The sequence below is a fragment of the Eurosta solidaginis genome, chromosome 1 (assembly GCF_040869045.1).
Source record: "Eurosta solidaginis isolate ZX-2024a chromosome 1, ASM4086904v1, whole genome shotgun sequence".
Classification (NCBI taxonomy): domain Eukaryota; kingdom Metazoa; phylum Arthropoda; class Insecta; order Diptera; family Tephritidae; genus Eurosta; species Eurosta solidaginis.
This window is the reverse complement of record NC_090319.1, coordinates 391076551-391090895: the sequence shown is the minus strand read 5'-3', so window position 1 is coordinate 391090895 and position 14345 is coordinate 391076551. Positions and strand designations below refer to the sequence as shown.

The following is a 14345-nucleotide window of genomic DNA, read 5'->3' as shown; positions in this document are numbered from 1 at the left end:
ACTTTTGGGCTTACCAATTCCTATTTGTTTGATTTTGTTCCACTTTTCTTTTGTATTCAAAGCAGAATTAAACTTATACTTGAAACAATTTGCCTTGGCCAGCCTTATGGCTTTGTTTGCAGTAAGCCGAGCTGTTTTAAAGCAGCTATGCGCTTCGACTGTTTTGTACCTTTTCCACCGTGAGTAGGCTTGGATACGAAGGTGGATAAGGTGTTTTTAATGTAGCATTGAACCAAGGGCTATTCTTGTATTTAGGTGTTTTTATTTTTAGTGGAACGTGATCATCGAATAACTTATTTATGTTATCCTGCAGAAACTTTGTCTCGTCATCAACCGATGTAAACGTACGAAACAAGCTCCATTCAACCGACTCAACGGACTCAGCAAGAGAATAATAACACTGGTCGACGGCCAAAATTTACCAGAGACGCTGTTATGAAATTCGTATGTAAAACCACCCCCTGATTTTGAAAATCGAGTTCATTTTTGATTCTATGGTACCGTTTTTGAGATATTTGCAATTTACCGTTATTCGAAAAAACCAAAAAGGTGGCTCCCTTTAATTACGTATATCTCACGAACGGGTAAAGCAGTAAAGTTTACAGAATCGGAAAGACAATAAAATTTGCTATAAATGCATAATACATTGTTTTTTGCTCAACCAGATAGTCTTCGAGATATTAGCTTATAATTTCAGATTTTTGTTTTTTATGAAAAAATATGAAAAAAATTACCCTTTGCGAGGGCAGCATTCCAAAACCACAACTTTTTTCCAGATGTTTTTCCTTTACGTAAAGCTCTGTCTAATTAAAAAAAAGATAAGCTATCATCGAAGAAAATCGATGCAAAACTACGTAAGTTATAAGCGATCAAATAAAAATACCCAGGTTGGGCAATTTCAACGTATACCTCAAAACGTATGTATGGTATAAAGAAGAGTGAAATATCTAGCTATGCTCTGTTTCTATTTAGTTAAAAGTTCAATTTATGAATGAAATTTCCCATATTTTTAACTTTTTTTTTTAATTTATTTATGTTTATACTATATTCTAACAATCTTTATCTTATTTGATTTTACTATGTAGTCGAAATAATTATGTGTTCTACTTTGACGCTTATTCAGTTTAGGATCGGTTTCTCTTATGAGAAACCAGCAGTAATCACCCATCATTGCGACGTCCCAGAATCCTTGATATCGATTCTCAATTAATTTCATTTGCTGATGAAACCTTTCGCCATGTTCGTCACTTTCGTCGCCAAGATTTGCCGGAAAAAAGCTCAAATGTGAGTGCAGAAAGTGAATTTTTAAGGACATATTTACGCCGGGAAAGAAAATATTAGTTAGGTAATCAAGTTATAGAATTTTGGGAAACTAATTTTAATAAGCCTTTAAGCCATTTTCGCATAATTATTGATTAAGTCGTTCACTATCTGCTCGTAGTTAGGGCTTTTGTGTCTACCGAGAAAAGAAGCAACGACCTTTTCAAAGGATTCCCACGCTGCTGCCTCTACTGATGAGAGTAGTCTTTTGAATTGATTACTGTTGATCAACTTTTTTATTTGTGCTCCAACAAAAATACCTTCCTTTATCTTGGCTTGAGAAATATCTGGAAAAATTGTTTTCATATAGTCGAATGCTTCGCCTTCCTTGTCCACAGCCTTAACCAAGTTTTTAATGAGACCGAGCTTGATGTGTAAGGGTGGAAGTATGATTTTCTCTTTCTTGACAAGAGGGGTGTATTTGATGTTATCCACACCAACGGTAAAGTCGACTCTTTCCGGCCAATCCTTTCTGACGTAGTGGTCTCTACGAGCTCGGCTATCCCACTTGCAAAGGAAGCAGCAGTGCTTGGTGTAGCCACTTTGTAGACCGCATAGCATTGCAACGACTTTGATATCCGAACATATTTTCCAATCATGCTCTTCATATTTGATAAATTTGAGTAGTTTTAGCGTTTCCTCGTAGGTTTCCTTTGTATTTACTGCATGTACGATCGGGATAGAAGGCTTTTTGTTACAAATATGCAATAATACAGCCTTCAAACTCAGTTTATTGCTGTCTATGAACAGTCGCCAGTCTTTTGAATCATATGTTTGACCAAACTCTTTGAATAAACCAGGAATGTCGTTGCAGTAGCATATACTGCCTTTCTTGGTATAGTGTTTGGAAAATTGTTCGTGACGAGTTCTACAATATATCACCTTAACATCGGATGACACAAATTTAAATTGTTGCATACGAGAAGCGTGGATCTCGGTCTTTTCCTTGGATAGATCCAAATCTCTTATCCAATCATTAAGTTGTGCTTGTAACAGAACGTTTCTCTCGTTTCCCATGCGAAACTTGATTCCCCGCACTCAGATATTACTGTTGACAATGGAACTGGATTCGCAACTGCCGTTGAATGTAGTACTGGTAATGTCACTGTACGAACTTGACCTACATGATGTTTGGAAGTTGTAGTTTAGGAATATCAGGTCGTGTTTTGAGAAGCAGGATATTTGCGTGTAGTGAATCATTTTATGAAGATCATTGACAAAAAAAAACTGTTGAATAAATAACTCCAATATTTAATAATGCAAAATGGCCTTTATTCAAGTACTTTCAAAACAACACTTCTATTGCTCGATAGATAGCGTGCTTAATCGAAACTAACTCTCGCGCCTCTACTGTTGGTGCTTTTATACTCTGTGATTTCCTCGTTGCATCTTCTAGGCGCTTCCAGAATTTACTTAGTTACTGCCATATAATTATAACTACAGATGCACGTGTATTGCTTCTCATATGCTCATGGATTTGTGAGCGACACTTCCACAATTACAATTGCATACTTTTGGGAGCATCTCAGATAAGATATCTGCATGTGTGTGCGTTGCTTCTCCGCTGAGTGTACGTACATAAGTGTAGACATAATGATTGATTCGTTTATGTAGATACATAATGATTGATTTATGGATGTGCATACAAGTCACTCTTAGCATCGGCTTAGAGATGACAGTACCCCTTAGTGTTGCTAATATTCGTAACAATATATACTGACTTCTCAAAGGCGTTCGATAAAGTCCCTAATCATATATATTATTTCTAATTGCTGTTTTTATGTACGGGTCCCTTTTTCGCTCTTATTTGGAATCCAAATCTATAAATAAAGTTTTGATTGTAAAGATAGAGATTCGGGCTATTAGCGAGCCTTGGGCAATTTTGGTGGTAGTGCTTTTGTTTAGATATATTTTATTAAAATAGTTTGTTAAAAATTAAAAATAAACGATTGTAAGCACACAAAGAAATCTATTTGTACTATGGCACTATTGGGAACATTAGCGCTGCATTGCCGGCAGTTGCTACCATACTCTAGATGGCAGCGCAAGCTGTAAGTTTTAATTTATTGATAGAACAGCTGATTTCTGTTGATATTTGATGAGACTTTTATATTGGTTGCGCAAGATGCGCACGGGTCCGGCTCGTCGTATCTTAATTCATAAACTTGAGCACATTGGCTTCCACTCTGTGTTTTTACGTTGGTTGAAATCTTATAACAACATAAACAGTAGAGGAGTTGGAAACGGCAGTAGCTACAGAAAAAGAAATGGTGGCAAATATAGCCGCGACGTGGTGGAAAATAAGCAGCAGTCATTACATCACCTTTGGAAACATTAACAGCAGCGTCAGTATTGGTGGTAGTTTTCACACCATCGGGCTCTAGACCAATTTTCTCAGCATCATCATCATCATCCTCCTCAACTCCTATTGTCGCATAGGGCCTCGACCACCGACTTAAATCTTATTCTGTTAGGTGCAGTTCTTGTGATCTCATTCCACGTATATCCTGCGTCTTCGAGTTCTTTATCCACAGTTCTGCGCCAAGTTTTCACAGGTGCACCAGGTCGTCGGCTTCCTTGTGGATTCCATCGCAATGCTTGTCTGGCTATATTTACTGGAGGTCTTCTGAGAGTGTGATCAATCCACGACCATTTACGCTTGGTTATTTCTGTGGCAGCCTTAGGTTGATTTGTTCTAGACCATAAGTCCTCATTTGAAATTCTTTCCGGCCATCGAATTTTCAGGATTCGGCGCAGACATTTATTAATAAAAACTTGTAGACGTTTCTGAATTGAAGTTGAGCTTTTTTCCACGTCTCGCAAGCATAAAACAGTACTGATTTAACATTCGAATTAAACAGTCGAAGCTTCGTTTTTAAAGATATTTAGCTGGACCTCCACACGTTTACCAGTTGCCCAAAAACCATTCTTGCTTTGTTTATGCGAGACTGAACGTCCTCATCTGCACCTCTCTTATTTGAGACTACCAACATAAACAACGGACTCTACACCTTCGATTTCATTTTCGTCAACCGTAAACATCAATGGCCTTGATGAAATACTATAGCCGCATCTTATGACTTTGGTTTTCGCTGTATTGATGCTTAGTCCGGCCTCCTTTGCATGTGTGTTGACAGCTTCTAAATGGTGTTGAAGGTCAGTACTTCTGTGGCTTAGCAGACAGACATCGTCTGCATATTCTAAATCCCCTAGCTGAGTGAAAGGCGTCCACTGTACACCGTGTCCACCATTTTCTGCGTTCCTCATAATCTCGTCTAATGCCCAGATAAACAAGAGCGGCGAGAGTATGCATCCCTGTCGCACCCCGCTTTTAATTTCGAAGGGTTCTGAGAGGCACCCATCGTGACTGACCCGGCACTTAAATTCGGCATACATTGCCTTTATAATGTTGATTATTTTATTGGGCATCCCTCGTTTTCGTAGTATTTCCCAAATATATTTCCTGTCGAGACTATCAAAAGCCTTTTTAAAGTCGATAAAAAGTAAATAAGCTGATGTTCTGTATTCACAGCATTGTTCAACAATGATTCGGACGGTATTTATTAGATCAACACAGGATCGGTTTTGTCTAAAGCCAAACTGATTTTCTCTTAGAGTTCCGTGCACCGCCTCTTGAATTCGGGACAGTAAGATCGTGGAGAACACTTTGCTAGGAATCGAGAGTAAGGTGATACCTCTGTAGTTGTTACAATCAGAGGTATCTCCCTTTTTTGCGACTTTTACAAGTATGCCTTCATTCCACTGACGAGGGTACGATTCTTCTTCCCATACCTGACGGAAGATTGGAAGTAGTTGGAAGTTTTCTCAGCAGTATTGCAGTATTGAGTGGACCACCGCAATAAATTACGTAGCTGAGCCTTATTAGCGGATGGTGGAAATTCCATATGGATCTCCTGCTTTGGTACTTTTCTTTCTTTAACATCGACTTAAAAATTAACAATATTGGGTAAAAAATTTGTCACCCACATATAATTTTGAAATTACTTCCATGGAATTCTTACCACAAAAAATTGCTCAGTCAATAAAATGTACCAGAACATTGACATTCCACCAAGGCGATTAAAAGAAAAATGTTGGCAAACGTTGTCGTTAATTGTTGATGAAACAAGCAACTTATCAAAAAAAAAAAGTCTTGTTTATAATAATAATGGCTAGATATTTCGATCGGCTATCAAACACTTAGTGAAAGATTTTTGTCACTAGTAGAGTTAAAAGTATGTATTTCAAATGCACATGTACTTACCTAATTTGTGCTTAACCGTTTAAACCATTATGGCAGTCCAACAAGGAGCGTCAGTCACTTCTTCGCTCTGCCATCGGCGCTAATTGGTCACAAGGTGGTTTAAATAGTTTTCCACCTGATCCTTCCAGCCAATTCAGATATAGCGGAATATAGGCAGCTCCTTTTCGTGCTGTCGAAAGCGGCTTTAAAATCGACGAAGAGGTGATGTGTGTCGATTCTTTTTTCGCGGGTTTTTTTTTCCAAGATTACATTGTGAAGTTGTTTTATTTATTATTATTATTATTATTATTATTATTATTATTTATTCAAGTCAACACAGACACAAAGCGGTCGACTACTGGATATAAGATACAATACAAATAACAAGGAAAAAAGTGTAAAAATAAAATTTTAAATAAAAACTTAAATAATAAACAATCAAATTAATTAAGTTAAATTTTAATTAATACATAAATGAAATCAAAATTAGTTAAAATTAATATTGAAATAAAAATTAACATATTACTTAAAAATCTTTTATACTTGACAACTCACTTCAAACTACCGAGAAATATTTAAAGTTTGTGAAGGAATAACTATATCAACGTGCCAAACAAAAAGTAAGGCTGACGAAAGATTGAAATATAAAGATCAAAAGCTGTGAAACTGAATTCTTATGGAAAATTGTAAAAGTTGTCACAGTGACAGAAATGTTCCAAGCATGTAAAATATATGAAAATAAAAATTGCTTCTCGCCTAGCTAAACTTATAGCGAGCACTCTGCCGTGAGCCTCATACCGTTTTCACACAGAAACTTAATCGAATCACAATTCTATTTAATCAAATAATTGAGTTTCCCTTTTCATACAGGGCTTTTTGCTTCATGAAGCGAACATCTGTCAGCCCCAAAAAAATATTTCGTTTTTACAAAAAATAGTTAAAATAGAAAGCAGCCATTTTCTTCTTCTTAACTATAAATACAAAGTAAAATGCATGTGAAACTGCCCATTGAAAGTTTCTTGAAAACTAAGTATCTTGGTACAAGAAATATTTTAACTGGAAGGTAGAAGTACTCCTTGGAGGCGCTAACTTTATAAGTGTACAAAGAATTGTGATAAAAAAAATGTATTTTTAAATTCAGATTTTGAAGCAAATGTAAAAGATATTTCATTTCGGAAGAAATGTTTTGTGTTATATTATTCCCGTAGGTGCTAGCAGAACCCCATTAACCCCTGAGATGATCTCTAAGCCCGTGGGAGGTGTGACCTCTTCAATCAGATGTCTGTTGGGATGTCCAGATTTCTGGGTATTCAACAGAAACTGTTCAGTATTTCATTTCTTTCCCTAATGGGGAGTACTATGACCTCATTGTGTAGGTGGTGATGTTGGGGAGTGTTATCGATGTCGAAGGCCCTTTGCCGGATGCAGATCCAGTACGTACAAGCACCATTAAGGCACCAGCCCGACCATTTCGGGAACGATTTAGTATGACCACATGAAACCCTCAAGGCCATACCGCCATCCCACCCCCTACATTCGTCAGGAACTTGGGTTGCTAGAGCCTCGGCTGTAACAGGACTCGCCACTACCCCCTGCAGGTTAGGGGGTCAGAATATACCCGCGGTAGGTATGCCTATCGTAAGAGGCGACTAAAATACCAGGTTCAAGGGGCTATGTAGCGCAACCCTTCAGGTTGCCAGCACAATATATATCTTCTCCATACCCAATTGTCAACCTCACCTATCCGCGGCGAATCCTGTTTCACTAACAGACGAGGCTCTGGCGACCCCAAGCTCTTCATGGAACTTGAGGGTGGGGAGGGAGGGATGGCCTGAAGATTTAATGTGGCCATATAAATTGTTCCCCAGATGTTCGGCGTAGCACCTTAATGGTGCTGTGTTACCAGAGCGTACCGGATCTGTATCCGCAAAGGACCATCACATCGATAACACTCCCCAGAGCAATCGGGGAACAACCTTATCGCTACAACAACAACAACAGGACTCTCCACGGGTAGGTGAGGTTATATTTTGCGCTAGCAACACCTATGAAGGGTCGCGCTACACAGCCCCTTCAATCAATTTGGTATTTTAGTCCCCTATTACGAGAGGCAATATCTGCCGCGGGTGTATTCTAAGCCCCTGACCCACGGGGACATTATTGTGCGCTTACTGCTTTCAATGTCGCCGGACTGTAAACTGAGCCCTTTATTTCCACTTATTCACTATTAGACAGACACCCTTATTTTAATATTGCTTTTCGTACTTTATTAATATTTACACTTTTTTAAATTTTATTTTACAGCCTATAACTGAACCAGAGCAATTGAGGAAACTTTTTATTGGTGGTTTGGACTATCGCACGACTGATGATGGCTTAAAGGCGCACTTTGAAAAATGGGGTAACATCGTCGATGTTGTTGTAATGAAGGATCCAAAGACAAAGCGTTCACGTGGTTTTGGCTTTATTACTTACTCTCAATCTTACATGATCGACAATGCCCAAAATGCTCGTCCCCATAAAATTGACGGGCGCACAGTGGAGCCGAAAAGAGCTGTACCACGTCAAGACATCGACAATCCTAATGCAGGTGCTACCGTAAAAAAGTTGTTTGTAGGTGGTCTACGTGATGACCACGACGAGGAATGTATACGCGAATACTTTAAGTCGTATGGAAATATTGTTGGAGTTAATTTTGTTACTGACAAAGAAACTGGAAAGAAACGTGGTTTTGCATTTGTCGAATTTGATGACTACGACCCTGTTGACAAAATTATTTTACAAAAGAGCCACACTATCAAAAATAAAGTACTTGACGTAAAAAAAGCAATAGCTAAACAGGCAAGTGAAATATACCAACTAGTGGTGCTACTTCGAAACGATAGTAAATTTTTGGTGCGGGAACCAAAGTTTTAAGCTTTCGATTCGAATAGATTTTTATGTATATGGACATACTAACGAAGTTTTTTAATAAATTGATGTAGGATATGGATCGTCAAGGCGGTGGTGGAGGTGGCGGTGCCGGTGGACGTGCCCAAGGCGGCCGAGGTGGTGGTGGTGGAGGTCGGGGCGCTGAACGTAATCAGGGATGGGGCGGAAATAATAGACAAAATGGAGGCAATTGGGGTGGAAATAGTGGCAACTTTGGTGGAAATCAAGGTGGCGCAGGTGGATGGAATAATCAACCAGCACCTTGGGGCAATCAGGGTGGTAATGATGCAGGTTGGAGTAACGGTGGCGGCTTTGGTGGTCCTAGTAATGGAGCTAATAACAACTGGGGTGGAGCCAGCGGCGGTGGTAATTTTGGTAATGATTATCAACAGAATTACGGTGGCGGCCCCCAGAGAGGCAATAACTTTGGAAACAATCGCCCTGCACCCTATAATCAATTTAATAAAGGTAACGTTGAAAAACAGTAGGACTGCTTTACCTTTAACGAAATATATTTGGAAAGTAGGAAATGCAGCCGCAGTCCCAAATGCCGGCGGTTTTGGCGGAAATAACTTCAACAGTGGTGGGGGCCCTGGTGGAGGTAATATGGGCGGTGGAAATCGCAGATATTAGAGATGGAGGTATGTATCTATTTGGAATGAGACATTTTTTCAATTGCTATAGTTTTTTTTTAATATTTTCAAAGAAAAATTTCTTACTGGTAGATAGCCAGACTAATTTTTTATTAAATATAATTACAATAATTTTTCTTTCTTGTAAATAGGTAAAGTACATAGTACAATTCAGACAGGCAGTCTAGGAAAAGGCAGGCAGGCAGACAGAATGAAAAATTTAATAAGAAGTACAGAGTTATTGCAGACAACTGCAGTTCAAATGCTAAGATATCCACATCTGTATAGGCAACTAAGACAATTTATACAAATAACATTCACATACACGCGAATGCAAAGAAAACACTAAAAACAGAATCTTTGTAGTGAAAGTATTTATTTTAAATTTACTAAAATTACTATATATGCCATAGAGTAACCTATAAAAAAAGGTACGTGCATTACGTACGTTCGATCATATAATTCATGTTTTGTGTATTTAATTATACCTGTCCTTTATGATTTTATTTGTAAGACAATTATAAGTTTTCAACAAGCATTTAATGAAAAGTATTACACAAAATTCGAATGACTTTGAATCAATTTAGACGAAAATAAAGATCATAAATTAATTCAGAAGACCTATTTCAGATACAAAGTTGTCCCTACTCTTTTAGTTAATATAGATTTATGCCCCTATTACCGTTTACAACTCAACTCTGGTTGGGTTGAAATTTCGCAATTTGGTATTACAGATTACAACTCAACCTGTCAAAAAAAATGTCAGTTGAGTTGTCTCATCTAACAACTTTTTGTGGCATTACCGTTTACAACGTTGTGTTAGTGTAGTTGTCAAACGCGTCAAAACCTTACAACTGATTACTAGCAGTTGTCTCATACAATTTTGCAGTTGTTTTGAAAAATGCAACGTTTTAGAAGACGATTCACCACCTAATTTTTAACAAAAATTTTCAAAGTTGGTATCAAAAGACGCGTTTCGACCTCCGATTTAAGAATCCGAAAACAAAAATTAAAAATTTAATTTCTATCATATCATTTCGGTTCAAATTTTCATGTGGATGTATTGTGCCAAATTTTTTGTACACACTAATGCAGAAAGGCGTTGGACCTACCCAGGGTTATTTTTACAAATCGCGGCCATAAGCCGCCAACACAGGAAGATCTTCTGTGTAAAAAAAACCGTGGATCGGACCTCCTATTTCAGACCCTCTTGGGCCATTTTGTGTTTTTTTTTTTTTTAATAATTTGCGACAGAAATACAATTTTTAATTTCCGCTTTCGAATCCTAAAAACGGAGATCGAAACGCGTCTTTTGATACCACCTTTGATAAGAGTTAGATGGTGCACGGGCTCATAAAACGTTACCAAAAAATAGACAAAAACAATTTAAAGCCGGTAGTTGCACATTTTTTAATCAAACAATAATCCAGTTTTGTACAAAAAAAAATAAATGTAAGGCGCGATAACCTCCGAAGAGATCTAAGGTCGAGCTTCTCTTCCAATTTGCGTCGTGCTCCTCTTGATTTTTCCCTACAAATTGGCCGGACGGGACCTACATGTTTTATGCCGACTCCGAACGGCATCTGCAAGACAGATGAGTTTTCACTGAGAGCTTTTCATGGCAGAAATACAATCGGAGCGCTTGCCAGATACTGCCGAGGGGCGACCCCGCTTAGAAAAATTTTCTTCTAATTGAAAGATCTTATTTCTAAAATTTTGATGTTGCTTTGCCCGGGAGTTGAACCCAGGGCATACGGTGTGATAGGCGGAGCACGCCACCATCACACCACGGTGGCCGCCAATTTTGTACACATTTATAGAAAAAACAACATTTAAACGAAGGATTACATTGAATAACTGTTTTACATTATGGAGCGACATTCCGAAGTTGGACGAGGCTGGCCGCAGTGCCATTCGTCAGTCCCATTGATACTAATCACTACTCCTGGGAATCCTGTTTTAGAGTAAAATACAATTTTTGCTGTTTGGGTTTTAATCCACTTCGCACAAATATGCTCCTCAATAATATCTAAAACCTCTTTGACAACTATAGGTGTTGTAGGTTGTGCCAGTCCAACACTAAAATCATTTCCACAGCATTTTTGATAGCTGCCGTCGTTTGCGGCCCTTCATTTCGTTTAGTAAGGAGCAAAATGCTTCCTTACTTAACCGAAAATAGCTTACAAATCTGCAAAATAACTACATAGATCAGAATTTTATCAATAGTTACTTGAACGTTTTCTTACTTAGTGCTTGGTAATTCCAAGGGATTAGAGTGATCGCGTAAATGTTTTCTTATTCGCTGCATATCAATTTTCTCACCATTATTTTCATCATCATACAATAAATCTATGCTAATATCCATTTTACCATTAATAAAAAAATCACTTGCAAATGCTTAATTTTTAGCCACAAATTGATCAGCTGTTCATTTATCTGTCAAGTCATCACTTTTTTAGCTTGGCAGCACCAATTCAACTCCAACTGAAATAAGTTGTAATTCGTAATACCAAACAGGAGTTGAGTTGTCTGAAAGTTGAATTGTTTTAATTACAACCCAACTAAGTTGAGTTGTTTACCGTAATAGGCCCTTTAAATTACATTTATATAATAAAAAAAAGGGAATGGTGTATTAAATGTGTGAAATTATATATATCTAATTCCTTCGATTGAGCATCAAAGAACAACGAATATTTGAGGTAGCGCAGAGACAGCAAGCCGTACAATCCACTAGAAAGTGGGGAAAGGGCTCTGAAAGGAAACTTAGCTTGAGTTGAAGCTGCAACCTAATTTTTATCAACCGCTTTCAACACATATTAATCATTGTATCGTCTTTTTTACAAGACTTATATGCGGTGCGTACGTAATGCCTAATATCGAATAATTACTGTAACGCAAGCACTACGGAAGGCCGGCTTTCGGGAATGTTACACTCGCACAAATTTACTGCTTAATAAGGTTTAAACCAGAAACGTCAGGTAGGTGTATGTAAATAATTATAATTTTTTTTTGCTTGTACCTTCATTAAGAGTTTTTATTTGTATAAAGAAGGAATAAATCGGGTAATTTAAATTTTTTTACTTCAGAAAGCTGCGATCGCAGTAAAAAATTTTTTCAGGTCCATTATGGAGGGATTGCAACGGTACATCGCAACACATGTAACTGGAGTGGCTTGCTGTATTTGGAAATGATGGAATGACTTTTTTGCTTACCGTATAAAACTATATTCCATTGTTAAATAGATGGTTTCTTGATAAAATAAATAATCTTTATTATTTCAGTTATACAGTGCTATTTTTTTTAAATCTAATGCCCATATTACCTTTTACAACTCATTTCTGGTTGGGTTGAAATTTCGCAATTTGGTATTACAGATTACAACTCAACATGTCAAAAAAAATGTCGGTTGAGTTGTCTAGTCTAACAACTTTTTGTGGCATTACCGTTTACAACCTTTTGTTGGTGTAGTTGTCAAAGACGTCAAAATCTTACAACTGTTGTTGTAGCGATTAGGTTGTTGTTGTAGCGATTAGGTTACTCCCCGAAGGCTTTGGGGAGTTTTATCGATGTGATGGTCCTTTGTCGGATACAGATCCGGTACGCTCCGGTAACACAGCACCATTAAGGTGCTGGCCCGACCATCTCGGGAACGATTTATATGGCCACATTGAACCTTCAGGCCATCCCTCTCTCCCCACCCCCAAGTTCCATGAGGAGCTTCGGGTCGCCAGAGCCTCGTCTGTCAATGAAACAGAATTCGCCACGGGTAGGTGAGGTTGGTAATTGGGTTGGAGAAGCTATATATTGCGCTACACAACCCCTTGAATCCCAACTGATTACTAGCAGTTGTCTCATACAATTTTGCAGTTGTTTTGAACAAATTTTACGTTTTAGAAGACGGTTCACTACCTAATTTTTAACAAAAATTTTCAAAGTTGGTATCAAAAGACACGTTTCGACCTCCGATTTAAGAATCCGAAAACAAAAATTTAATTTCTGTCATATCATTTCGGTTCATATTTTCGTGTGGTTGTATTTTGTCAGATTTTTTGTACACATTAATGCAGAAAGGCATTGGACCCACCCAGGGTTATTTTTACAAATCGCGGCCAAAGGCCGCCAACGCAGAAAGATGTTCTGTGCAAACTGTGGATCGGGCCTCATATTTCGTATATATTTTGTGGGTTTTTGTAAATATTTTTCGACAGAAATAAAATTTTTAATTAGTTCCAAAGAATCCTAAAAACGGAGATCGAATCACGTCTTTTGATACCACCTTTGATAAGAGTTAGATGGCGCACGGGCTCATAAAACGTTACCAAAAAAAAAAAACTTAAAGCCGGTAGTTAAACCTTTTTTAATCAAACAATAATCAACAATTTTGTACATATTTATAGAAAAAACAACGTTTAAACGAATATTGAATAACTTTTTGACATTATGGAGCGACATTCCGATGTTGGACGAGGCTGGCCGCAGTTCGGATGCAGCCAAAATGGGTGAAATTGTGCGAACGTTAGTCCCATTGATACTAATCGCTACTGGGAATCCTGTTTTAGAGTAAAATACAATTTTTGCTCTTTGGGTTTTAATCTACTTCGCACAAATATGCTCCTCAATAATATCTAAAACCAGTCCAACACCAAAATCATTTCCACAGCATTTTTTATAGCTGCCATCAGCAAGGAATCTGAGTGTGGCGCATAAAATTAAAATAGGGGTACGGCCTTCCCTGCAAAGGGTTTGCGGAAATGGTCCTTAATTTTGTTTAGTAATGACCAAAATGCTTCCTTTCAAATCTGGAAAATAACTTCATTTGAAGCTCATCATTTGTCACTTAACTCTTTTCTTCATGGTGGCCACTAGAGTTAACCACCTTAATTTTGATGTGTAACTGAAAACAGCGCCATCTTACGGAAACGTTGTGTATTGCGAAGCTTCTTTAAGGCAGCCATAAGATTTCTGTCAAATATTTCAAAATTCCTGGCCCAACGGTCATTTACAGTTATGAAATTTCAATCGAAATTGCGAGTTTCAAGGCCGTCAGCGTTTGTGAATACTTTTTCTTTGCTGGTAAGCAAATACTATATTAAGCCGTTTATTTTTGTGCAAAATACGTATTCTGATATTTCTAAGTGTAAAATTCAACTCAAGCTTGCCAAAATTTTTGCAATAATTTGACTTTTTCAAAGTGGTTAGCAGAGGTAGCCACCGCTCGG

General features: G+C 37.8%; 1 protein-coding gene across 3 annotated transcripts in view; it reads left to right on the top strand.

Annotated features, from left to right (window-relative positions):
* LOC137238481 (heterogeneous nuclear ribonucleoprotein 87F-like) overlaps positions 1-12410 on the top strand; it is a 42966-nt gene extending 30556 nt beyond the window's left edge. Inside the window, exons 2-6 of one of the 3 annotated variants that reach the window (XR_010949197.1) lie at positions 7868-8404; positions 8548-8962; positions 9021-9135; positions 11971-12104; positions 12213-12410. Coding sequence is in view for 2 of the 3 variants with exons in the window: in XM_067763533.1 (XP_067619634.1) it covers positions 7868-8404; positions 8548-8962; positions 9021-9127 (1059 nt within the window). In the remaining variant the exon portion in view is untranslated. Of the gene's footprint in view, positions 1-7867; positions 8405-8547; positions 8963-9020; positions 9136-9278; positions 9751-11970; positions 12106-12212 lie in introns of those variants that run through there. The other 2 variants (XM_067763533.1, XM_067763532.1) reach the window with 2 other exon arrangements.
* The last annotated feature ends 1935 nt before the right edge of the window (positions 12411-14345 follow it).